Source organism: Oncorhynchus keta, chromosome 22, assembly GCF_023373465.1.
Source record: "Oncorhynchus keta strain PuntledgeMale-10-30-2019 chromosome 22, Oket_V2, whole genome shotgun sequence".
Lineage (NCBI taxonomy): Eukaryota > Metazoa > Chordata > Actinopteri > Salmoniformes > Salmonidae > Oncorhynchus > Oncorhynchus keta.
The window spans coordinates 1,114,506-1,141,509 of record NC_068442.1 but is presented as its reverse complement, the minus strand read 5'-3'; the positions used below and the strand labels follow the sequence as shown (position 1 = coordinate 1,141,509).

Sequence of the window (27,004 nt, the reverse complement as noted above, 5' to 3'; positions counted from 1 at the left end):
TAGAAATACCATGGCGGCCGCGGTGCACCTTAGAAATAGCACAAAAACCTGCGACCAATATATTTTCATCCGCGACATACTTTTCAAAGTAGCCCAATTTGTACGAAAACTGCGAACATACCAACACTGCCTGGAGCGCATGAAGAATATGCGCATGCGTACTGCAAGGGATCAAGGTAGGGGTGGTACTATAACGTATATGGGCGGAACGTGCAAAACGTTGCAGATAGAAACGTAACATCTAGAACAGTTACAGGCAACATTGTTCCAATAATAAGCGCGATACATTTCTATATTCAGCGGTCTGAATTTTGTGCACCACTGCTCCTCTTGGCTGACTACATGTATTTCATATTACAACAAGGCCGACCAGAGCAGAGGATAACCATTGACGCTTGCGGATTATTTGTCTACTTTTCACATTCTGGAGAATTTAGATTAAATCTGTGTGTTGATATCACTAGTTTGTGACCGAGTTGAGTTAATTCAGCGGTTTATATTTCGCTCTACGGTTGAGACCCCGTCGTTTTGTTTTCATCAAGATCAAGAACACCGACTGCATCATCATGTTGAAATCGTTTTAACTGACGCGAATGTAGATTACAGCTGTCTGGCATCTATTCCATCCACGCTCTGGCTGCCTCTGCTTTCTATCAATAGGGATGCATCTATTGATACTTAGTTCCATTTGATAGGTAAGCTGTTGCACTACTGTTGTTTCCCTATGTTATTGACTGCTCTTAAAACAAATAAATGGACAGATCCCGAATCACGAGGGGATCTCGAATTTTAGTAATCTAGCTGCTTGCATCGTGTGTTCTAACACAATCGGCATCTTCCAAAATCACAGGTATTATGGCTGCTTCTTCTCATAGTTGTAGAGGGATGGGATGGTCAGACTATTTTGAGTTTTAGGGCCAACAGGGATTCTGCTCAGAAGTAGTTGCACTAATATGTAGGAAATGGGATGCCATTCGGGAAGCATCCACTGTCTTGTACAGTAGCTTGCCTAATGAGAGTCACATAAACTGACTGAGCTTCAGTTCCTTGAACTTTGTCAACAGTTAGGCTATTTCCTTTTTGTCATCTTGATCTATTTGCATGGTGTGACGTATTGGTGTGATTGCAATGCAAAAGTGCACCCTTTGATTAGGCTAGCAGTGTTTCAAACCGTAGAGATTCAGTATCTGATGACGACCACTTGTTCTGACTGTAGCCAGCCAATTGGTGAGCATCATGCCATAACCACCAGGATAGCACACAAACTCAGTATTGTTGCTCCGATATTGTGCGCTTAGGAATGTAATGATGGAAAGAGTCGTGATCTCTATCTGCCTCTCTCTCTCTCTCTCTCTCTCTCTCTCTCTCTCTCTCTCTCTCTCTCTCTCTCTCTCTCTCTCTCTCTCTCTCTCTCTCTCTCTCTCTCTCTCTCTCTCTCTCTCTCTCTCTCTCCCACTTCCTCTGGCACTCTGGGTGCAGCTGTGTCAGAACCACCAAACAGCCTCCTCTGTCCTCCTCTCCTCTCCCTGGGCTCACAGAAAGGCAGCATTATGCCTGGTAGCTCAGCTCAGGCGGGTACAAGGGGCAAAAATGGAGTGGCAGAGGGTATCGCTGAGCCCCCAGATGGTGACCTGGCTGCTTCTCAAGAGGGTGTCACTGAGCCTTTAGCATCGCCAAGCCAAAAACATGTTATATATGCTGGGATGGATGGATGGGATGGATGGGCAGCTTTGGAAGACTTGGCTGAAATAGGGCTTTGACTGCTTACATGTCTGTGTGGATGATGGGGTATTGCTCTTTGGCAACCTTAACATTTCAAGTTAATTATGCTGTAATAAATACATGCAAAATGTTACTCATGAGAGCTTGCATTGAAAAACAACACTCACAGGAATCTAACTCAAGTCCAGAGAATCCCCTTGGGCCAAGGCAGAAATTATGTGGGTGAATGCGTGTTTGTGTATGTGTGTACATCTGTCAGAGCGACAGAATGCCCCCCTTGGGCCAAGGCAGTAGTTCTCTCAGCTCAGTAAGGCCACTGACCTCTGTCACTGACCCTCTCTATGGACAATAGCCAGCATGCATAGTCACAATTCTCACACACAGAGAGCTCCACTGTAGCCGGATGGAGCTCCACAACTCAGAGAACAGAGAATGGCAAACCAGTGAAATAAATAATGGAGCTGGATGAAACTGAGTAAAACTGTTACTCCGACTTGCTGGCTGGGCATGGCTGTGACGCAGCGCCTAGCTTCGTCAAGTGGTGTTAACCAAAAGTTATTAGCATTTTGGAGGTAGCAAGAATAGGCTTTCTCACACTGCCTATAGTGGCTAGCTTAGAAGCCAAACTGATAAGCTCCATTTCACCTTTGTTTCACTTCACAATATCAATGGGAGCATATCGGTTTGGGCTCCAGGCTATGTAGTGACTGTGATGGGAATGCTCAATGCTGCCCATGCTGATAGTGATAATGCTGCCTGTAGTGTAATGCCCTCCCTGCCAGTGGAATGTTTCTGGTGATTATGCAGTGTAATTATATCCACCTCTCAGCCAGGTCAAATAGTGAACTGTCCTAATGTGACTCACTTTGCTTTACCATTACATAGCCTAGGGCCCTAATGGCCCTATTGTCCATTGGCACAGCTGTGTCTTCCCTACATCATCAAGCAGGCATATCCAGGTCAGATGGTGAACTTTCCTAATGACTTTGTTTTAGAACAGAGTAGTAATACTTCTAACACCCCATAGGGAAATATGCTTTGCAACAGTACATGACATACAGATGACATATCAAATTGTATTTGTCACATACACATGGTTAGCAGATGTTAATGCGAGTGTAGCGAAATGCTTGTGCTTCTAGTTCCGACAATGCAGTAATAACCAACAAGTAATCTAACTAACAATTCCAAAACTACTGTCTTATACACAGTGTAAGGGGATAAAGAATATGTACATAAAGATATATGAATGAGTGATGGTACAGAGCGGCATAGGCAAGATACAGTAGAAGGTATTGAGTGCTGTATATACATATGAGATGAGTATGTAAACAAAGTGGCATAGTTAAAGTGGCTAGTGATACATGTATTCCATAAGGATGCAGTAGATGATATAGAGTACAGTATATACGTATACATATGAGATTAATAATGTAGGGTATGTAAACATTATATTAGGTAGCAATGTTTAAAGTGGCTAGTGATATATTTTACATTTCCCATCAATTCCCATTATTAAAGTGGCTGGAGTTGAGTCAGTGTGTTGGCAGCAGCCACTCAATGTTAGTGGTGGCTGTTTAACAGTCTGATGGCCTTGAGATAGAAGCTGTTTTTCAGTCTCTCGGTCCCAGCTTTGATGTACCTGTACTGACCTCGCCTTCTGGATGATAGCGGGGTGAACAGGCAGTGGCTCGGGTGGTTGTTGTCCTTGATGATCTTTATGGCCTTCCTGTGACATCGGGTGGTGTAGGTGTCCTGGAGGGCAGGTAGTTTGCCCCCGGTGATGCGTTGTGCAGACCTCACTACCCTCTGGAGAGCCTTACGGTTGTGGGCGGAGCAGTTGCTGTACCAGGCGGTGATACAGCCTGATAGGATGTTCTCGATTGTGCATCTGTAGAAGTTTGTGAGTGCTTTTGGTGACAAGCCGAATTTCTTCAACCTCCTGAGGTTGAAGAGGCGCTGCTGCGCCTTCTTCACGATGCTGTACTGCTTCGGCGCCGACAGAGATGGCCGCCTCATTTCGCGTTCTTAGTTTCTTACATTAGTACCCCAGGTCATCTTAGGTTTCATTACATACAGTCGAGAAGAACTACTGAATATAAGATCAGCGTCAACTCACCATCAGTACGACCAAGAATATGATTTTCACGAAGCGGATCCTGTGTTCTGCCTTTCAACCAGGACAACGGAATGGATCCCAGCCGGCGACCCCAAAAAACGACTCCGTAAAAGAGGGAAACGAGGCGGTCTTCTGGTCAGACTCCAGAGACGGGCACATCGTGCACCACTCCCTAGCATTCTTCTCGCCAATGTCCAGTCTCTTGACAACAAGGTTGATGAAATCCGAGCAAGGGTAGCATTCCAGAGGGACATCAGAGACTGTAACGTTCTTTGCTTCACGGAAACATGGCTCATTGGAGAGACGCTATCGGAGGCGGCGCAGCCTGTGGGTTTCTCCACGCATCGCGCCGACAGAAACAAACATCTTTCTGGTAAGAAGAGGGGCGGGGCGTATGCCTTATGGCTAACGGGATGTGGTGTGATCACAGAAACATACAGAAACTCAAATCCTTCTGTTCACCTGATTTAGAATTCCTCACAATCAAATGTCGACCGCATTATCTACCAAGAGAATTCTCTTCGATTATAATCACAGCCGTATATATTCCCCCCCAAGCAGACACATCGATGGCTCTGAACGAACTTTATTTGACTCTTTGCAAACTGGAATCCATACATCCTGAGGCTGCATTCATTGTAGCTGGGGATTTTAACAAGGCTAATCTGAAAACAAGACTCCCTAAATTGTATCAGCATATCGATTGCGCAACCAGGGCGGGAAAAACCTTGGATCATTGTTATTCTAACTTCCGCGACGCATATAAGGCCTAGCCCCGCCCTCCTTTCGGAAAAGCTGACCACGACTCCATTTTGCTGATCCCTGCCTACAGACAGAAACTAAAACAAGAAGCTCCCACGCTGAGGTCTGTCCAACACTGGTCCAACCAAGCTGATTCCACACTTCAAGACTGCTTCCATCATGTGGACTGGGATATGTTTCGTATTGCGTCAGATAACAACATTGACAAATATGCTGATTCGGTGTGCGAGTTCATTAGAACGTGCGTTGAAGATGTCGTTCCCATAGCAACGATTAAAACATTCCCAAACCAGAAACCGTGGATTGATGGCAGCATTCGCGTGAAACTGAAAGCCCGAACCACTGCCTTTAATCAGGGCAAGGTGACTGGTAACATGACCGAATACAAACAGTGCAGCTATTCCCTCCGCAAGGCTATCAAACAAGCTAAGCGTCAGTATAGAGACATAGAATCTCAATTCAACGGCTCAGACACGAGGTATGTGGCAGTGTCTACAGTCAATCACGGACTACAAGAAGAAAACCAGCCCAGTCACGGACCAGGATCTCTTGCTCCCAGGCAGACTAAATAACTTTTTTGCCCGCTTTGAGGACAATACAGTGCCACTGACACGGCCTGCAACGAAAACATGCGGACTCTCCTTCACTGCATCCGAGGTGAGTAAAATATTTAAACGTGTTAACCCTCGCAAGGTTGCAGGCCCAGACGGCATCCCCAGCCGCGCCCTCAGAGCATGCGCAGACCAGCTGGCCGGTGTGTTTACGGACATATTCAATAAATCCCTATACCAGTCTGCTGTTCCCACATGCTTCAAGAGGGCCACCGTTGTTCCTGTTCCCAAGAAAGCTAAGGTAACTGAGCTAAACGACTACCGCCCCGTAGCACTCACTTCCGTCATCATGAAGTGCTTTGAGAGACTAGTCAAGGACCAAATCACCTCCACCCTACCTGACACCCTAGACCCACTCCAATTTGCTTACCGCCCAAATACGTCCACAGACGATGCAATCTCAACCACACTGCACACTGCCCTAACCCATCTGGACAAGAGGAATACCTACGTGAGAATGCTGTTCATCGACTACAGCTCGGCATTCAACGCCATAGTACCCTCCAAGCTCGTCATCAAGCTCGAGACCCTGGGTCTCGACCCCGTCCTGTGCAACTGGGTATTGGACTTCCTGACGGGCCGCCCCCAGGTGGTGAGGGTAGGCAACAACATCTCCACCCCGCTGATCCTCAACACTGGGGCCCCACAAGGGTGCGTTCTGAGCCCTCTCCTGTACTCCCTGTTCACCCACGACTGTGTGGCCACGCACGCCTCCAACACAATCATCAAGTTTGCGGACGACACAACAGTGGTAGGCTTGATTACCAACAACGACGAGACGGCCTACAGGGAGGAGTTGAGGGCCCTCGGAGTGTGGTGTCAGGAAAATAACCTCACACTCAACGTCAACAAAACTAAGGAGATGATTGTGGACTTCAGGAAACAGCAGAGGGAACACCCCCCTATCCACATCGATGGAACAGTAGTGGAGAGGGTAGTAAGTTAAGTTCCTCGGCATACACATCACAGACAAACTGAGTTGGTCCACGCACACAGACAAATCAATAACTGATTTGACCATTTGATTTGTTTTACCAGCAAACTACACTATTTCCAGAATGGTCCATTCTGTAATTCTCATTTTAAACAAATGTTCCTACTGTACCTCACAGCTACAGATTTAAAACTAGCCTCTTTTCATTCATCGTTCAATGCTTTAGAACAATATGTCGATCCGCTGGTTGTAGCCAGTGGGGTTAACAGGCTTTTGTCAACAATATATTCTCCTGTGGTTGTGTTCATTGGGCACCAAACGGGACTGAAACAGGGAGGAACCAACTGAACTTTTTGTTTTCTGTTGAGAAATGTTTTCTGTTGTGCACTAAGTAATGCGATCGTGTGGTTTGGCTGAGGTTAGGCCTAGCCGACTTGGCAGATTCAAAGCTGACTGAAACGGGTCGGGTCTAGTCTGGATGCAAAATCTTGTCATTTGCAGTGGGATTTTCCCTTGCTGCTCTGAAGGATGTACACACAGCTCTGAAATGATAGCCATGTTTCCCTTCCTGTTGATCTAAAAGGGAGACTGTTTGACTCCTCATCAACTTTACTTTCACGAGCCTCTCAAAACTTTATTGTAAAAACCAACAACATGCTTTTGTTGCTTGTGTATACTCATTCGTATACTCATCTGAATTCATCCAACCAAAACTGTAAAACTGACAATAAAACCACTATTTCTGGGTGGTGTTCATTTAGCGCTAAACGGTAGAAAACGGGGAGGACCTGAAACTAGTGGTGTTGCTGACTGTAGCCGGATCTAGCTGTTGTCCCTGAGGCGGATGAGGTTGTTGTTGACTTCCTGCTCTGTGGCTCTACATGAACATCTGCAGCCTGTCAGCCTGTCTGTCTGTCAGACCCAGCTAGATGGCCCTGTGGCACGCTCTCCTCTCAGAACTCCTTCGCTCACTGTACCAGTGGCTCTCTCACAATCTGCACCGTTTATAGTGTACTTGGCTAAGACTCTGTTCGTCTGTCAGACCCAGCTGGATGGCCCTGTGGCACACTCTCACAACTATCTCCCTTACTGTAACAGGCACTGCTGCTTCCCTGCACCAGGCTAGCTGCTGCATGGGGGCATAGCTCTCACACTTAACACTATCTTCCTTACTCTTCCAGGCTATGGCTGCCTGGTTTTCCTCCCTCCATCTCTTACTCCTTGGCTCTGGCTTCTCCCCTGCTGCTGCTGTAAAGGCCTGATAGCAGGGCAGCAGCAGCTAACAGCAGCATCAAAGTATCGGGCTGTAATCAAACAGAGCATCCTCAACCAAACGGAGCCCCGGAGGGACAGAAACAGGAGGAGGGATACTGAGACCCTACATGGCTGAACACACACACACACACACACACACACACACACACACACACACACACACACACACACACACACACACACACACACACACACACACACACACACACACACAGTATGAGGATGGCTACTGAGACCTACACAGCTGGAGGACGGAGGAAGGGAGAGAGAGATTGGGGCACACAGGGATAATTACTGAGGCATGGTCTGCGCGTTTCAAATGGCACCCTATTCCCTACATAGTGCACTACTTTTGACTGGAGCCTTATGGGCCCTGGTCAAAAGTAGCACACTATTTATGGAATGGGATGCAAGCCATGGGGCAGGGCTGATAGTGGGAGCATGGTGGTTATGGGGTATTATGCTTGTGCACATCTCTAGGTCTAGTGTGAGAGCTTGTAAGGTCCACGGTTAGCCATTATGTAGTCTTTCTGTTGCAGGGCTATTTTAGTGTTTGATGCAATTAGGCCTAGATACTGTATGTAGGCTAATGATTGAGAATTCAGCATAATAGTCTAATTTTACATGTGATACTAAATAAATAATCTGGACAGATCACTTCTCACTCCCCTTGCCTAATATCATTATATAACTATAGTTGTCAATGCATTGTTGTTTTTTTGTCTGTGAGTTCTGCAGTGTTTTCATGTAGCTTTGTGAGTTCAGTGAGGGTAGTGCACTCACTGCAACAAGGGTGTGGCAGACACGTTCCATGGTCTGAGGAAGGAATTCTCCATACCTTCATACCTGTCTCGTCTTGCTGCTCGGTCTACTGGCTGCTGTTGAAGACAGCCTAGAACCAATTGTTCCTCTACATGCATACATTAGTTTAGACTAGAGTAGACACACCACTCGTCTTGCATAAGACCTTTAGCAACTTGACGGAAAATGATGAAAAACCTGTTTGCTTTGAACCCAATTGGATGAGAATGTATAGCAGAAGGGATGGGTGTTTCCAAGGCTATTCTCCACTTGTTTACATTTTTCAGTTGATAAAATAAGATCATGACTTTATTATCCCTCATGGGGTCATTTAAGGACAGTACCAGGCATGATAAATACAGTTAATAAGGAAAAAGAAACAGTGCAGTTGATGTGCGATGGTGTCGACTACATTTCCCCTCAGTGTCTCTGTGTCAGTATGCTTCATGGTGTATTTAGCTGTGGCTCTAGTCTGTACCAGTATCACAGGGCACAGTATGTCTCCATGCTTTGGCTGCCAACTGGTTTGTGTTAACCACTGTTTTGTGATTTGGAGTGCATGGCCCTTTCTGTCTCTGGTTTATGTACAGTAGTGTTCGTTAGCTGTGCCTTTGTAGTCTGTAACAGTAGTATCACAGAGCACATCATGTATCCATGCTGAGACAGGTTCTCATTGAAGCTAACTTCCTGGTTCCTGATGTAGCCTCAGGCACATGTCACGCACGGCTGGCCTTGTACTCTACTACCCTTCTGTACGGCTTGCACTGCAGCATGTATGATATAGACCAACACACTGTGTGAAAACTCATTGTGCGCTGGACTCTGGTGGTGTCTTTCAGCAAGGACATAACCTGGGTTCACTTCGCTGAATTGTCAGTCAGGAACTCAGGCTAGCAGAGATGTAGCCTGCAACAATCAGAGAATACCTTACATTACAGACCTCTGGAACTAAAGTGTGTCTTACCCACAGACTGTATCAGATCAGGGCTGATTGACTACGGTACTCAGAAAGACAGGGGTCACAGTAGAAACTGAACTGGAATAGCTCACAAAGACTGTGTCGTCTGCTTCCTGAAAATGGAAAGGCTGTGGTTCGATGAAGAGGGAGCCTTCTGGAAACGGCTATAGCCCTTATCTGTTAAATGTGACACCAAGACATGCTGAATTATGTTCCATTCACTCACACACGCTGGGCTGGTAGCCTGCTGCTATTTTGATGTTGGCCTATTCAAGGACTTTTATATACTTCACTGAGCTGTTGCTTAAAATAAAGGTTACATTAAAAAAAAATAAAGGGGGAAATCAAGTGTCATCCCAGGCAGGCGTGGTCCTTGTTGTTGACCCATTCCATAGTTGGTGATGTCATGGTTCCACTGGGGTCTTTAACCAGACCCATCCTGTGGCTATCTATCAGTTAAAAAACCCAGCTCTATTATCATACAGATACATCTAAATGTAAACATAGATAAATCAAATTGATATTTCTGTGTTTATCGACTTCAAAGCATTAGTTGATTGATGGGTTTCTTCTTCTTGTAGTTCTGCACTGCAAAAGTCTGGTGATTGACGTTTAATCGCCATGAGATGTATTATCACGAACTTAAGCAGTTGTTTAGATCTTCTGCTCTGACAGTCTGTCTCCTTCATCTACTTCTTTGTACATGTATGTAGAAATGGTGTGCAAGCGCCTCAAACATTTCTGCAGAATGTGGAACTAAACAGCCTGAGCCCACGTGTCATGGTAGTTCAGAGATCATAAGACTGGGAGGATCCCTTCAGATATGTTGCTTCTTCTGCTGCTCCAAAGATATTTATTTACCTTTTATTTTTAACTCGGCAAGCCAGTTAAGAACAAATTCTACAATGACCACCTACCCCGGCCAAACCCTAACCCGGACGACACTGGCCCAATTGTGCGCCGCCCAATCATGGCCGGTTGTGATACAGCCTGGAATCGAACCAGGGTCTGTAGTGACGCCTCTAGCACTGAGATGCAGAACCTTAGACAGCTGCGCCACTCGGGAGCCCTGTGCACGTTTGTTTTACTGTCTGTGTGGGGACCAAACAATTGATTCCCATTCAGAATTCCCATTCCCATTAAATTATCCCTAAACCTGACCCTTAAACCCTAAAATAGCATTTTTCCATGTGGGGACCGCCGAAATGTCCCCACTTGTCCGCATTTTCTTTATTTTAATATCCTTAGGATTCCCTCGAGAATAGTAAAACCAAAAACACACACACATAGTAACTGCCTTGACCTGATTTACATCATTCTGTTAAAAAATGTGTCTGTCTGTAATGTAGTAACAATGGTGGGAGCATGTGTGTTTTCAAAGGGAAGTGTGTTAGGCCTTACTTTCTCTCTTACTATCAGTTGCTGTGGCCTAGCTGTAATACTAATGCTGTGCAGTCATTGTCTGTGCTCTGTCTTACTCTTCCTCTCTGTTTCTCTCTCGCTCTCTTTCTCAGCGACCCCACCCTAGTGTAGGATTAATCACAGTCTGGGCTCTCTGTCAGGCAGGAAGTTCACCATCCACAGTCCGCTCAGCTCTGTAATGGGTTTTCTCTGTGACATGTCCGTGGGAGGAAGTGACCTCATGTTGTGGCACAAGACGCTAGTTACTCAGTCAGGGTCATGTTCATTTGTGTGCGCAATGTAAAGCGTTTTAAAAACGCTTCACAACGGGAAATGAAAATGAGTGTTTCTTATTGGACCAGGACCCTGTTTGAGTGTTTTTTTTTTTTTTTTTGGTTCCCTAAGGAACACGGCCCAGAACTCATCCATGGGAACTGACCCTTGCTGAAAGGAAGTGGTTTGTCCTGGGATGATGGCATCGCCCATGGGCCGCGCATTCACCACTCGTGCATAGAAATAGAGTAACAAGAACAGGAAAAAGGCCCTCAGACTACCCGTTCTAGTGATTCTATTTCAATGGGTTTGGGGACGATGAAACCATCCATGAGCCATGCATTCACCATTCATGTCATGTGGCTCTGCTACTTTTCATTTGATAGGCCACATGGAAATACTTGCTGTATGTCAATACAACCATATGTCACTGACTGCATCAACTATAATGAAAGAAGTTGTAACTGACTGACCGCAGTAAATATAAAATAAATACTTTTTTACTGTAAATGCTTCCCTCCTTATGGTCAATGTCTTCTAATCTAGAATAGAAAATAAAGATTGAGGAGAATCCTGAATGATCCTACTACTAGTTTACATGCTCAGTGTTTAGGAGAACTATATTAAGCTCTACAGTATACTCATTAGGACGGAAAGATTCAACTTGAGACTTTTTCAAATATATTCCATATACTGTGTGTACAAAACATTAAGAAACCTTTCATAAAATTGAGTTGTGCAATGAGGGTGGGCAATGAGCAGCCCAACCTATTGCTGCTGTGACGACATAATGGAAACTTGCTTCCCCACAGTTTTGAAAGTGAGATGGGAAAAAAATATATACAAAAACGGTTACTTCTGCTTTCTGGCACTGGCTGTAACCGAGTGTTATTTATATTCTCTCTCTCTCTTTGGACCTTGTCAAACCCATTCTTGTAATGATTCAATATTTGTACTCCATCTATAAATATAGATAAATAAATATATCTGATAAATACAGTGGGGCAAAACAGTATTTAGTCAGCCACCAATTGTGCAAGTTCTCCCACTTATAAAGATGAGAGACGCCTGTAATTTTCATCATAGGTACACTTCAACTATGACAGACAAAAATGAGAACAAAATCCAGAAAATCACATTATAGGATTTTTTATGAATTTATTTGCAAATTATGGTGGAAAATAAGTATTTGGTCAATAACAAAAGTTTATCTCAATACTTTGTTATATACCCTTTGTTGGTCAAACATTTTCTGTAAGTCTTCACCATGTTTTCACACACTGTTGCTGGTATTTTGGCCCATTCCTCCATGCAGATCTCCTCTAGAGCAGTGATGTTTTGGGGCTGTTGCTGGGCAACACAGACTTTCTCTCATCTTTTTAAGTGGGAGAACTTGCACAATTGGTGGCTGACTAAATACTTTTTTTGCCCCACTGTATATCTGACCACCCACATGAGAAACAGCATGGTCGAAGTAAAATTGTACTTCACATTTTTACTTTCACATTTCCATGTTTGACATTGTGGATTGGTGTACTGAATGTCCCAATTAATTGTTGTGTTTAGGCGATGACTGTCTACTTAGGTTGTCCATTGTTTTGCCTGTTATGGTCTCTTCCTCTCTCTCCACAGGTGTGTGTGTGTGTGATGGTAGCGTTCGGTGTGTGAGGCCTGTGAGAGGAGACCCACTGCCTCCTCCCCTTCAGGATGTCTGAACCCCAGGTGAGACCAGGATATGATAAACAGATATGGCTGCTTCATGTCGAATATAGAGATACACTGTACCACCTATCATTGAGCTGGTTTATTGCTGAGCTGGGGTCAATATCAATTCCTCATTGCTTTTCATCCTGATAACCACTCCTGTCCCTCAGACACCAACATGGCCACAGGGCACAGAGTGTGTGGCCAAATACAACTTTAAGGGCACCACAGAGCAGGACCTGCCCTTCAACAAAGGAGATGTCTTAACCATAATCGTGGTGACTAAGGTAAGGTACCTAACTCTCTCTCTGGTGAGGGAGACGAGAAACAGGCCAAACGCTCCAATGATTTACAGTTTGTGTCTACTTGGTGTAAAAAATCAAATATTTCTAATTTCTGTCATATTTCTTGACATTTCTACAGTTACATATAAAAATAACATACAGTACCAGTCAAAAGTTTGGACACATCTACTCATTCAAGGGTTTTTCTTTATTTTGACTATTTTCTACATTGTAGAAAAATAGTGAAGACATCAAAACTATGAAATGACACATTGAATCATGTAGTAACCAAAGAATGTGTTAAACAAATCAAAATATATTTTAGATTCAAAGTAGCCACCCTTTGCCTTGATGACAGCTTTGCACACTCTTGGCATTCTCTCAACCAGCTTCACCTGGAATGCTTTTCCAACAGTCTTGAAGGAGTTCCCACATATGCTGAGCACTTGTTGGCTGCTTTTGCTTCACTCTGCGGTCCAACTCATCCCAAACCATCTCATTTGGGTTGAGGCCAGGTGATTGTGGAGGCCAAGTCATCTGATGCAGCACTCCATCCCTCTCCTTCTTGGTCAAATAGCCCTTACACAGCCTGGAGGTGTGTTGGGTCATTGTCCAGTTGAAAAACAAATGATTGTCCCACTAAACGCAAACCAGATGGGATGGTATATTGCTGCAGAATGTTGTGGTAGCCGTGCTGGTTAATTGTGCATTGAATTCTAAATAAATCACAGACAGTGTCACCAGCAAAGCTCCCCCACCTCCATGCTTGACAGTGGGAACCACACATGTGGAGATCATCTGTTCACCTACTCTGCGTCTCAAAGACACGGCGGTTGGAACCCAAAATCTCAAATTTGGACTCATTAGACCAAAGGACAGATTTCCACCGGTTTAATGTCTATTGCTCGTGTTTCTTGGCCCAAGAAAGTTCTTATTATTGGTCTCCGTCAGTAGTGGTTTCTTTGCAGAAATTTGACCATGGCCTGATTCACGCAGTCTCCTCTGAACAGTTGATGTTGAGATGTGTCAGTTACTTGAACTCTTGAAGTATTTATTTGGGCTGGAATATCTGAGACCTGTAACTCTAATGAACTTATCCTCTGCAGCAGAGGTAACTCTGGGTCTTCCTTTCCTGTTGCGGACTTTCCTGTTTTAGTGATGATGGACTGTCTTTTCTCTTATTATTATTTGAGCTGTTCTAGCCATAATATGGATTTGGTCTTTTAGCAAATAGGGCCATTTTCTGTGTACCACATCTTGTCACAACACACCTGATTGGCTCAAATGCATTAAGAAGGAAAGAAATTCCACAAATGAAGGCCCAACAAGGCCCACCTGTCAATTGAAATGTATTCCAGGTATTCCACCTCATGAAGCTGGTTGAGAGAATGCCAAAAGTGTGCAAAGCTGTCATCCAGGCAAAGGGTGGCCACTTAGAAGAATCTCAAATATAAAATATTTTTTGAATTGTGTAACACTTTTTTGGTTACTACATGATTCCATGTGTTATTTCATAGGTTTGATGTCTTCACTATTATTCTACAATGTAGAAAATAGTCAAAGTAAAGAAAAACCCTTGAATGAGTATGTCACGATCGTCGTAGTGAGGAGACCAAAGCGCAGCGTGATTAGAATACATACTTTTTAATGAATGACGAAGAACACTTACCTATATAAAACAACAAACCGACCGTGAAGCTATATAATACTAGTACAGGCAACTAGACAATAACCCACGAAATACCCAAAGAAGATGGCTGCCTAAATATGGTTCCCAATCAGAGACAACGATAAACAGCTGCCTCTAATTGAGAACCAATCTAGGCAACCATAGACATACATAAACACCTAGATGATAAACAACCCCAATAAACCTACAAAACCCCTAGACAGTACACAAACACATACATCACCCATGTCACACCCTGACCTAACCAAAGTATATAAATAAAACAAAGAATACTCAGGTCAGGGCGTGACAGAGTAGGTGTGTCCAAACGTATGACTTGTACAGTAGTTCAAAAAAATAGTTGCGTTTTTAAAGGATGAACTTTTGGGTTGTTGTTTCAGTAATTTTTTCTACCTCTGTACAGTATTTACTCAGTCAATCCTGATCTGATACACAGAGTTATCATGACATTTTCTGTTCCAGGACCCAAACTGGTACAAAGCCAAGAACACAGCAGGTCAAGAAGGAACCATCCCAGCTAACTATGTCCAGAAGAGGGAAGGGGTGAAGCAAGGGGGCAAGCTGAGTCTAATGCCGTCAGTACAGTACAGTCATCGTAGCCTGGTTAAAGCAGACTGAATCCTTCAAAACATTGCTCATCACTCCATGTTGTACTGAAATTACTTCCCATAAATACACTGCCTGTGTTGTGTTGTTACATTACTTACCAGTAGTGTAGTAACAAAATAAATATATGGGAGTCAGGAGTACCTTTTAGGTTCAATAGTCAATTAAAAAAAATATATATATAGGAACAGTGGGTTAACTGCCTTGTTCAGGAGCAGAACGACAGATTTTTACCTCGTCAGCTCGGGGATTCGATCTAGCAACCTTTCGGTTACTGGCCCAACGCTCTAACCAATAGGCTACCTGCCACCCCAAAGTTACTAGGGTATAGTTCAGGGCTCGCCAACCTTGTTCCTGGAGAGCTATCCACCTGTAGGTTGCTCCAACCCCAGTAACTAACCTGATTCTGCTTATCAACCCGCTAATTATTCGAATCAGGTGTGCTAGATTAGGGTTGGATTGAAAACCTACAGGACAATTGCTTTCGAGGAACAGAGTTGGAGAGCCCTGGCTCTAGTTCAAGTTTATTATGCCATTTCTAGGTATTGAAATACACACATAGGAATGTGTTTTTGTAAGAGCTCTCAACAATTAAAGCATAAAAACAGTCTGAAGTACCTGTATAACATAAAGGTGAAAGCACTCTATGAAACAAATAAGAAAGTGCTCAGGTTAGGTGACACCATGAGTTGCAGTTTACAGTTCAGAGTATAGTGACTGTGATACTAAATCTGGTTGAAAGTGTTTGTTTTTCAGGATGTTTCTGTGTGGTTGTAGAGTACAGATAGGCTATTTGTCATGGCAGTGAAGCCACTGTTATGTGAATATAAACCACAGTTGGGCTGAGTCCTGGCTCTGTCTGACTGCATCCCTGTAATTGTAGCTAGTGCTCTTCTGTGTCTGTTTCAGCTCTCATGTGTGTGCACTGCCGGGGGGGTCTCAACATCCTGTTAGTTAGGATAGTAGAATACACAAGGTGAAATTTCTAAATTGAATAGTGCATTAAGTTTTCTGCTTGTTATGTCAGTCACTGACAATCACTCAATTAGCCAACATTTTAGACATGTCTAGTTAAGTTAGTCTAGCCAGCTATCTAATCCTTAAGCAGTAATCATGGCCCAGTTACTGACCTGGCACGCAAGTCATATGAACATTGCACAAGTCATGGCAAAAATGCAGGAAATTGGCTTTAAATTTAGCTTAGAGCCCTCAAAAAGCTAGAAATGTGTGTGTGTGTTCAGTCCTGCAGTGCTGTGTGTGCACTGCACGGTTTCCTGCTGGATCTTGAAATCTCCCGCATTCAGCCACATGCCTAAGTTCTAAGAAAGTGTGTGTTTGTGTGTCTGCACACGTATGTTTTTTTCACTAATTGGTATTTTTACCAATCAGATCAGCTGTTTTGCCAACTCTTTTTAGATGTATTATTAGTGTTAGTGATAGACGTATTATCTTTTTAGACATATTAGTGTTAGTGATTGCGGTGTGTGTGTGTGCTGTAAAAGCACATTGTGACAACTGTTGATGTAAAATCGTCTTTATAAACAAATGTGATTAATTAATCCCCATTCACCCCTCCAGATGGTTCCATGGTAAGATAACTAGGGAGCAGGCTGAGTGTCTCCTGATCCCCCCAGAGATGGGTCTGTACCTTGTGAGGGAGAGCACCAACTACCCTGGGGACTATACTCTGTGTGTGAGTTGCGACGGCAAGGTGGAGCACTACCGCATTGTCTACAAGGAGGGAAAGCTCAGCATCGACGAGGAGGCGTTCTTCGAGAACCTTATGCAACTTGTTGAGGTGGGTGGTGGGGAGAGACAGGGGTGGAGGGGAGAAATAAAATGAAATAGTTATCTTCGGGCCAGTTTCCCAGTCACAGATTAAGTCTATTGCTGGGCTTCATTAAAGATTCTCTATTACGCATGCTTTTTAGTCAAGCAGTTCATTAATCTGGATCTGGGATTTGTCCCTTCTTGGTCAAATAAAGCTGTCTATTATTTTACAACCAGAGTGTGTGCCATACAAATGGTGTGACCAAGTGTATACAGAGTTGATTTCTCTGTTAGCTACTGTACGTGCTCTGGCCTCTGCTACTGTTCCCTCATCAGAGCCACACACACAGTTCCTGGAACAAATACACTGTACAGGAAGTGACAAAGAGGAAGTGTAGCGGCAGGCTCCAGATCATTTCACCTGAAGACACCCGGCAGCCGGGTTTTACTGTCAAAACCATCCCTCTCTTCCTTCATCCATCTGGCGGCACACTATACATTAACTCAGTTTTGGAGTCATTTTGTTGGTCTCAAAAAAGCATGTCAGTTATTAAAGCCTACGAGGTGTTGTTGACATGCATTTTTTAAAACTTGACCTCTGATTATATTTTTATCCATGCTGCCCTCTGTTGGTTACGGCTAGTATGCTGAATGAGTCCATTAAAAATAGAATGTATCAATTGTACCTTTGAAACGAAGACCCATATGCATTTTTGTTCCATTTTCATGTATTCAGTTATCCAGTTCAGTTAAATGTTGATGATGTCATCAATATTGGCAATCTTTCCCTTTCTTGGCCTATGTTATTGACCCACGTTTTCTCTCCCTGTCCTCAGCACTATACCAAAGATGCAGACGGTCTCTGCACCAAACTGATCAAGCCGAAGCTGGAGGAGGGTACTGTGGCGGCCCAGGATGAGTTCTCCAGGAGCGGCTGGGCTCTCAACAGGAAGGAAATCAATATCCACCAGTCCATTGGGAAAGGAGAGTTTGGAGGCAAGTGGCTTTGTGAAAACGAGTGACTGTAGCTGTGTATAAATAGGTTTTATCGATGATGACTCTGTTGTAACCAGTTCGAGGCAGTCTTCTCCAGCTTAATCCACCTCATTCCGGTTCTCTTGGAGTGTGTGAATATGGCTTAGTAAATTCTCTCATTCTCACTCACATGTTTCTCTTTCCCTCAGATGTGAAGGTGGGAGACTACAGAGGGACCAAAGTAGCGGTGAAGTGTATCAAACACGATGCTACAGCACAGGCCTTCATCGCTGAAGCTTCAGTCATGACGTAAGTCAGAGCCCGAACCAAACTTCTGTTACATGTTCCCATTCAGTCAGTCAACTTCAGTACAACACACTATGGGTAGTCGCACCCTCGCGACTTCAATTAAAGAATGAAAATCACGCCTGACAAGGCCAATGAAATCTGCGCCTCTTGGAAGCCCCGCCTTCCACAGGTGATAAGCGTGAGACTCGGATTCTTTCAATTATTCCGCTTTTTACCTCGATGTAAGCAGGAATGATTCACACTACTAAAACTAAAACAATTGGAACAAGAGACTATCTTACGTGGTAAACTGCCCCTTCATGGTAGAGCATGCTCACCTCCTGGAAATTAGGTGCTGAAGTTTGTATGGTTCTCATAGTTTCCTAATCACAAACAATTAGTTATTCTCTGGCTTGTTTGGCCTGGCTATAGCAATACGTTAGATGGCTAAGGAAACGACAAAGGCTAACAAGCCTTATTTGGGTTCGTGACAATGCCCAAATGAATAAAAAGATACTCACTTTTGTTGTCTTGTATGTCTCGGCTCGGTGCATACTCTGGCTGCCCTCACACAAATCAATTTGTGTGCGGGACTAGGGGACGGCTGAGACATACAAGTGCCCGTACATCGGCTGAGTCTGAGTTGCGGGACGCAGAGATGGATTGAGGCGTTGGTCAGGTCAAATGTCTCCCTGCTCCTGTGAACTCTGTCGCCGGTTATGGGAGGCGACTCGAAGAGAGAGGGCAGGCAGGTTCTGTGGGTATCCTCCCACCGCCTGTGTCTGCCATGGTTAAGCACTGTTTGCCTCTCTTCCCAGACTTATTGCTGAAGGATCTGGTCCTACGTAGACTTTCGAGACCAGGCTAGCTAACAAGCGATGCATAGCGTGCTAGCCAGGTTAACTAATTTGCAGAGTTAACTGTGGAGTTGCTGGGGTAGCTCTCTTGTTTAATATATGTAGCGTTAAGTCGCTTGGTTATTCTAAACGGACTGTGCTGCGGTCAAAGAGGCTAGCTAGCCTAGCTTAGATAAAAAAAAAAAGCCTCATCGTGGCTAATTAATTTTACTAGCAACCCCTGTCCTATTTTAAATTCCTGGAGTTGGATGGAGTGGAGAAAGCAGGTTTGGCAAGCAATGCCAAAGATTTGGTTCCCGAGAGGGCCAATCTGATGGCTAGAGGGTTACCCCCGGACATTACTGCTCCTGTTCAGTCCGCTAGGGCTCCCGCCACAAGGGGTCTGTATGCGTATAAGTGGCAAGCATTTGAACTCTGGTTCCAAGATAAAGGGCTGGTTCCTTTTCAGTGCTGTGTGAGGGACATTTCTTATGTTCCTACAGGAGCTTTTCGAGCAGGGGCGGGCATTCTCCATTTTAAAAGTGTACAGAGCTGCTATTTCAGCGTGTTGTGGGAATTGACGACACCACCCCGTGGGTCCAGCCTTTGGTCGTACAGTTCCTGAAAGGTGTGCCCCATCTCAGACCGGTCTTTAAACCTATTGCGCCCACATGGGACTTGGCTTTGGTTTTGGAGTTGCGGTGTGTGGCTCCTTTTGAGCCTCTTGATTCGGTGGATCTGAAGGTCCTCTCCTACAAGATCTAAATGTGTTGGGGACCTCCAAGCATTATCTGTACACCCTTTCGATACTCAGTTCGTCCCATCTAAATGCAGCTTTCACCCCCTCCCCCGAAAGCTGCATTTACAGGTCTTTAGTTTTTGCGCTATTTCCCTTTTTTTCACCTCGTCCTTTTGCTTCTGAATAGCAACGGAGGTTACATGCCCTGTGTCCAGTACGAACTTACGCACATAAATTGAGTGGACACGGAATATCCGGTTATGTGACCAGCTTTTTGCCTGTTTTGCTAATCCAGCTCGCAGCGGGGGGCTCACTCTCTCTAACAATAGATAGATATCTCTCTCTAAGCAGCATCTCTCCCACCGGCGTACTGGACACCCCTGCAGCCCCCGCAGGTGGGGGGCCCAAGAGCCCTGTCCTCTATCTATTTTTTTCAATTTAATGAATCATTTTTGACAGTAACCCATTTCGTTCATACTGGTGAACCGGCATTTGAGGTGTGTGGTTGCAATATCAACAGTCCCTTATCTGTGGTATATCATGACATGCATCATTCAAGATTGAGTTTAAATTGTGTGCAGCGCAATGGACGTAATGCACAATGTCTCAGGAAAGACTGTCTGTATATAAATAGGTTGGCCCCGCAACCTGGACCGACAGGCCGTAGTGAGAACATTTGCACACAAAAAAGAAGGACTTCAGGGGAGTCTCTCAAGTTGCATTGAATTTAATTTCGTATCCTTTGGGGTCGGGTTAGGGTTAGGCCGGGATTCCATTTCCCCATAGCATGTTGTACCGAACTTGTCTGACTGAAAGGGAACGTGACGTAATGACTATAACGACTGTTCATTAAAGGAGGGAAACAAGGTACAACACACCTGTTTGGCCCCGCACGCCCGTTCCTGGGCACGGTGAAGAGCAGTAGTAAATAAAAGGAATGAATCCGAGCCTCACCCATATCACCTGTTGAAGGCGGGGCTTCCAGCGAGGTGCGGTTTTTATTGACCTTGACCATGATTTTAGTTCTTCAATCAAAGTCACAAGAGTGTGACTACCCATAGTATGTTGTACCTCATTTCCCTCCTTCAGGGAACAGTAGTTATAGTCATAACATTACGTTATCGAGCAATCGCTTCCTGTCCTCATTGTTTAATTGTTTTCCTTGTTTACTGCAGACAACTGAGACACAATAACCTGGTCCAGTTGCTAGGTGTCATCGTTGAGGAGAAGGGAAGCCTGTTTATCGTCACTGAGTACATGGCCAAGGTAGGTGGCTCCTATGATTAAGTTAAATAAAGGTAATGCATTAATAGATAGATATATAAATAAAGAACCAAAGAGCTTTGAAGACCTGTTTCTCTATTTTCCCTTCTCCTCAGGGCAGTCTAGTGGACTACCTACGCTCCAGAGGTCGGACAGTGCTGGGTGGGGATTCCCTACTCAAGTTCTCAGTGTGAGCATGATAATGATTTATCCCTACATCTTGAATGTTATCAGAAGTTTGCTGACAGGGGCTTATAGCGGCCAGTTGGAAATGTAACATTGTCCATTTTACTCAACATTGTCAATGCCACTTTAAATATCAACCGTTCCCCTCCCTCTCTTCCGTAGTGACGTGTGTGAGGCCATGGAGTATCTGGAGGCCAATAACTTTGTCCACAGAGACCTGGCAGCCCGTAATGTTCTGGTGTCAGATGATAACATCGCCAAGGTCAGCGACTTCGGCCTGACCAAGGAGGCCTCCTCTAATCAGGACACAGCCAAACTGCCCATCAAGTGGACCTCACCAGAGGCCCTAAGGGAAAAGGTAGGCTAGTGTAACGGAGATAAGAACGTGCCGTAAGCTCACTCCACAGCTAGCTTGAAATGTCGCCAATGGTGCTACTGAGTTGGATCCTTTTCTATAGGTCAACTGGTTTGTACGTTGTCAAGGAGGGTGGTTACGTGTGTTAGCGAGGCAGAGGCCCCCAGGTTTGAGCCGTGGTAAAGACCGTTTACCCTGAGTTTTACTCAGAGAGGGATGAAGCTATACTGCTGAACTAGCACACTGACATCGGTTTCACAAGTCACTTTCCTTATTGTCTTTAGGAGCATACCCTGAATCTGAAATCAACCCTTAAGGAACTAGTTTAAATCGGAGAGGATTGGATAGTTGTAAGCAATACGGTAGCAATTCCACCTAACCTATCAGATGGCAAGATGGAGCTACCACCATATTACTTACACCTGTCCAATCCTCTGAGATCTACAGGGAGTAGGGGTTAGGGGTCGATTTGTGATTCAAGGTATAGAAATATTATTGTACTGCTGATTTCCACCATATCTATAATATACTGTATGTTTGACACATTGAAATAAGCTTTACTGAAAGGCTGTCTTTCCCTCTGTCTGTTGATAAACAGAAATTCTCCACCAAGTCAGACGTGTGGAGCTATGGGATCTTGCTGTGGGAGATCTACTCCTTTGGACGAGTGCCTTACCCCAGAATTGTAAGTATATTTTAACCTTTATAAAGTAAGTCACTCAACTAACTGTTAGTTATAATACACAACGTGCAATTTTGAGAGTTGGTAGTACATCAGCGCTTTTCCTCTTATATGTCAGTCACCGACAGTCACTGAATTAGCCCATGTCAGCGAACATTTTATAGGTTGCGAGGTAAGTTAGTCTAGCCAGCTATCTAAGTCTTGTAGTAATCATGGTCGAATTACTGACCGGGCACACAAGGCACATGTCCAGGGGCCCTGACATCTAAGGGGGCCCCCATTGATTTTTGTTTGTCATTCTCACTCAGATATCATATGAACATGGCATAAGTCATGGTAAAATCTGTAGAACTGCAGGAAATTAGCTGCAAAATGGCAACATCTCCTCACCATCCCTTGGGAAAATATGTAGAACTGCAGTAAAATTTGCATTAAAACTGTACATTTTTCTCTCCGCCCCATGACGAAATGAATAGAATCGCAAAAAGCTAGAAACGGCCAAGTGAATAAAACTGATTGGGCAGGTGTGTTTGAAACTCTGACAGCTGTAGAGTATATGAATTTGGCAGTTAAGAGTCAATGTAGTACATTTGAAATGTGGACAGTGCTATTATGGTCCAGTATAATACTATTCCTTTCAATGTTGTCAACATTCTGTCACGGTATGTTCTTTAGTGATCATGACACCATATAAATGTAATGCAAAATAGATATAAAGTCATTCCTAATCAAAATGTATTATATTTCTGCAAATGATACTCCCCTGTCTCATCTTCTCTTCATCCCCCCTTCTCCTGCCCCAGCCTCTAAAGGACGTGGTACCACGCGTGGAGAAGGGCTACAAGATGGATGCCCCAGACGGTTGTCCTGAGGTGGTGTATGAAGTCATGAAGCAGTGCTGGACCCTGGACCCCCTGGTGCGGCCATGCTTTAGAGTCCTCAGGGAGAAACTGCAGCATATCCTAGCCAAGGAGCTCTACCTGTGATGGAATAGGAAGAGGAGGTGAAAGGGGAAGTGGACAAGGATGGCTCTCCTTTCATTGAGGGAGAAATAGGACGGACAAGGATTGCTCTTCTGTCATGATGGGACCAAAGCCTGACATTACAAAGACCTCAGAGATCCTCCTTCCTCTCTTATAAAAAAGTTTTTGATTGACATTAGATTGTGTTAAAGTTTACTTGTTTTATAATTTCTCATTCTGTTGAAATGTTGTTGCCACATGTTGGCATTTCCACTTTTTTTTACCCCCCCCCACACACACCTCAGGGTTGCCTGTATGTCTGTTCTACAGTACATTAGTGGTTGTATCGGTCTGGCCGACTACAGTGTGTACTCCAGTGTCAAACAAACCCACCCGGGACTGTTGTGAGGTACTATACCCCTTTCACAAAATTGTACCGACCATAACCATACCGTGCTGGCTCTGATATTTTCTTTTCACATGGTCCTTTCCAGCACAGTTACAGGAAAGATGGCGGATACGTAGCCTGGCCGGTGCAGTTCGGCTTGGCTCGGCTAGTGTGAATCAACCCCAAGTCAGGCTATACACTTCCCATGTCCCTGCTCTCTACCCATACAGTGTAAGATTTTTACCCCAGTTAAATACGATCTGTGCCAAATGCCTCCAGAACAGAGGGCTATCCCCACAGATACTTCACTCCTCCTCTACACGCTTGCCTTTTTTCTTTTATGTTTTATGCATTTTTATTTTATTTTTTACACATCCTCCTCTCTTATTGCCACAAGTGTTCATCTCACATTTATCAAACTGGAAAGCAGAATAAATCCTCCACTAAAACGTTACTGAATTCAACATTTCAGGACGACGTGTAACATAACGGATAGATTGAGATTGCATGGATACAGAGGGAAAAGAAGAAGCCATTCTGGAGAGATAAACGAAGGGCAAGTGTAACAGATAAACTAAGGGCAAGTGTATAGAAATAATTCAAATGTAACATGTACATGTGAAAACATTTCAGAAATGAAAGCTGAAGGGAACCATGCACGTGGAACGAGAAGCCTTTTTTGTACCTTTTAAAGTTGTTTTTACTTTGCTGCCATTATGATTAAATCATTCCACTTGAAAAAAGTTTTGAAAAAGTTGACTGCCTCAATGATTTGATTTATTTTGACTACTGACTTTTTTTGAATAATTCAATATGGTTTTGGAACTAATATTTACTTTTCAATGGAATGGGGGAATTGTTTCTGAACTTGTGTAGATATGTCGAAGACTAACAAACTTGTAGATAGTAGCTGCGACCAGTGGGTGGAGGACGCTCAACCTGTCAGAATTATAGTATGCTCAGATTCTCTGTCTATATTGAAGAGTTTATCATCTGGCAAATCTAATAGGAGTGACCTATCTATCTGAGGCATTAATGTTATTATGGAGAATCGAAAGACTGGGTGTAGTAGTGAGATTCTGCTGGGTCCCTGCCTACTCGGGAATGAAATAGTAGACCAGGTAGCCAAAAGGGCTTTAAAACGAGATATAATTGATATTCCTGCTCCATTGGGTAGAGGTGAGGCCAAATGTACGATTAAAGCCATTATGATAGATGTGTGGCAGAAGAGGTGGACTGCGAGCCCAAGGGCTGGCATTTATTTGCCCTCCAAAGAAAGGTTGGTAGACCAAGATTCAAGGTTCAGATTAGGAAGGAAGATGGGTGTTTGCTTGGCTGCATATAGGACATTGTTAATTGAACTCGTCATTATATATGGTTGGCAAGCATGAAAATGTTTTTTTTGCATGGATTGCATGTTGATGAAACAGTGAAGCATGTGTATTGTTGTAAGTACCGATATGTGGAAGAGATGGAAAGATTGTGTAGGGTTACAGAGGTTGGAAGGGATTGTTAAAGTTAATAGGACTCTTTAAAATTAGTAGTAGTACAGGATTCGATAAGTTTTAGTTTCTCTTAAATGTTTGTTTCTTTATTAATTTCGTCTGTGCACCGTGATTGACTACACGCTCCAGTACAGTATGTGGCGGCATGCACCCTTAACGTTTGTTTGCGGACCGCCATAATATTATACAAGAGGAAGAATAGGAACGAGAAGGAAAAAGAGGGGATTGTTTCACTGTTGCAACTTAGTGGTGCGACGATTAAATAAGCACTGAAAACAAAGGAAGCAACCAGAAAGAAAGTGAGGATCGCACAGGTTCATAGAGTAAATATATTTCTGAATAAAACAATTAGAATGGAGGAGGCTGATTTATTCTACCGTCAGCTGCCAAAAGTGGTAAGTAACCGTGTACAATATTGTAACGACCTTTGGTTTATAAGCGCGGACTCTGCCGCATGATCTTGCTTTTGCGGCACAGTCAGTCGCGCACCGGACCTCGGGCTCGAAGGTTCGATACATGCTCCCTGCAGTTTCATTACAATATATTCGATTTTTTTTACCTGAAGACAATTAAGTTGATATTTTTTAGAAGTTTAAACGGTCATGTTAGCTAGCTGACGTTAGCAGGCTTGGAGAAGCTGAGTTAAACGTTCAGACTCCTATCGGTGGATTCATTGCTAAATATACAAATAAACACATTTTTTTCCAGTCTCTAAAAGACTACAATTTGTGTTTTGGGCGGTGCTTCGTCACATAGTTTTATAACTAACCCGAGACTAGAGCCTGTCTTCCAAGAGGAGCAAATCATAGTAGGCAGAGCAAGCAAGGTGGGCAGAGCCAAGCATGAGCTGGTGAGATCCTATCGGTGCATTCTAGCATTTATTTGCATATTTCCGTTAAGGAACGCCTACTTTGATGTGCGGGTGTGCAGTAACTCAAATCGGCTTTGCACTCTTTCTAAACTATTAAAAAAAACTTTTATTCAAAGGGTAAAGTCTACAAAACACAGTCCCCTTTTTTTGTTACAGATTCTAGTTTTAGAAACAGGAAACTGTAGTATGACGATGTTCCGTACAATGAGAAAATTAGCAGAATGTCGGTCAAAATCAATCTAATTTAATCTTCTCCAACTGCCAGCCACTGGGCTTCATCCATCACCATATTTGGTAGTGAGTGAAACGCCAACCGGATGCTTCACATTCATATTTGGCTCATTGTTCTGTCTGTGGGTTCTTACTCTGGCCACTGTCCCTTTTTTGAAAAGGAGGCGGACACTAACAACAATCCTTTGGGCAAAACTGAAAAATATAATCACATGTATTGGTCACATACACATGTTTAGCAGATGTTATTGCAGGTGTAGTGAAATGCTTGTGCTTCTAGCTCCGACAGTGCAGTAATATCTACCAAATAATATCTAACAGTTTCACAACATATACCCAAAATACACGGAAATCTATGTAAGGAATGGATTAAGACTATATATACACGTATGTCAGAGCAGCATTGGACTAAAATACAGTGGCATAGTATAGAATACAGTATATACATATGAGATTGGTGATGCAATATTTACACACAATTAAAGTGACTAAGATACCTTAGAATAGTATAGAGTACAGTTTATACATATGAGTGAGATGAGTAATGCAAGATACTCAAGGAGACATTATTAAAGTGGCTAGTGTTTAATTTCCTTAAAGTGGCCAGTGATTCCTAATCTATGTATATAGGCAGCAGCCTCTGATGTGCTGGAGATGGCTGTTTAACAGTCAGTGGAGTAGTATAGAATACAATACAGTATATACATATGAAATGGGTGATGCAATATGTAAAAGTGACTAAGATATCGTAGAATAGTGTGGAGTGCAGTTTATACATAGAGTTAAAGTCAGATGTTTACATACACGTTAGCC

General features: G+C 43.7%; 2 protein-coding genes across 9 annotated transcripts in view; both read left to right on the top strand.

Annotated features, from left to right (window-relative positions):
- Nucleotides 1-234: 234 nt before the first annotated feature.
- On the top strand, nt 235-24,341 carry LOC118400928 (tyrosine-protein kinase CSK-like). Its single transcript, XM_035797955.2, has 12 exons — nt 235-695; nt 12,489-12,578; nt 12,731-12,847; nt 14,997-15,109; nt 16,719-16,938; nt 17,747-17,906; nt 18,095-18,194; nt 20,924-21,014; nt 21,128-21,201; nt 21,360-21,555; nt 22,151-22,237; nt 23,038-24,341. The coding sequence occupies exons 2-12, from the start codon at nt 12,564-12,566 to the stop codon at nt 23,218-23,220; spliced, it is 1,356 nt and encodes a 451-aa protein (XP_035653848.1). The 5' UTR covers nt 235-695; nt 12,489-12,563; the 3' UTR covers nt 23,221-24,341.
- A 438-nt stretch (nt 24,342-24,779) lies between these two features.
- adal (adenosine deaminase-like) overlaps nt 24,780-27,004 on the top strand; it is a 39,076-nt gene continuing 36,851 nt past the window's right edge. For 2 of the 8 annotated variants that reach the window (XM_035797959.1, XM_035797962.2), the window contains exon 1: nt 25,274-25,484. In XM_035797959.1, the coding sequence (XP_035653852.1) occupies nt 25,443-25,484 (42 nt within the window). In that variant the 5' untranslated portion in view covers nt 25,274-25,442. Of the gene's footprint in view, nt 24,864-25,005; nt 25,033-25,273; nt 25,485-25,574; nt 25,940-27,004 lie in introns of those variants that run through there. The other 6 variants (XM_035797958.2, XM_052474632.1, XM_035797963.1 and 3 more) reach the window with 5 other exon arrangements.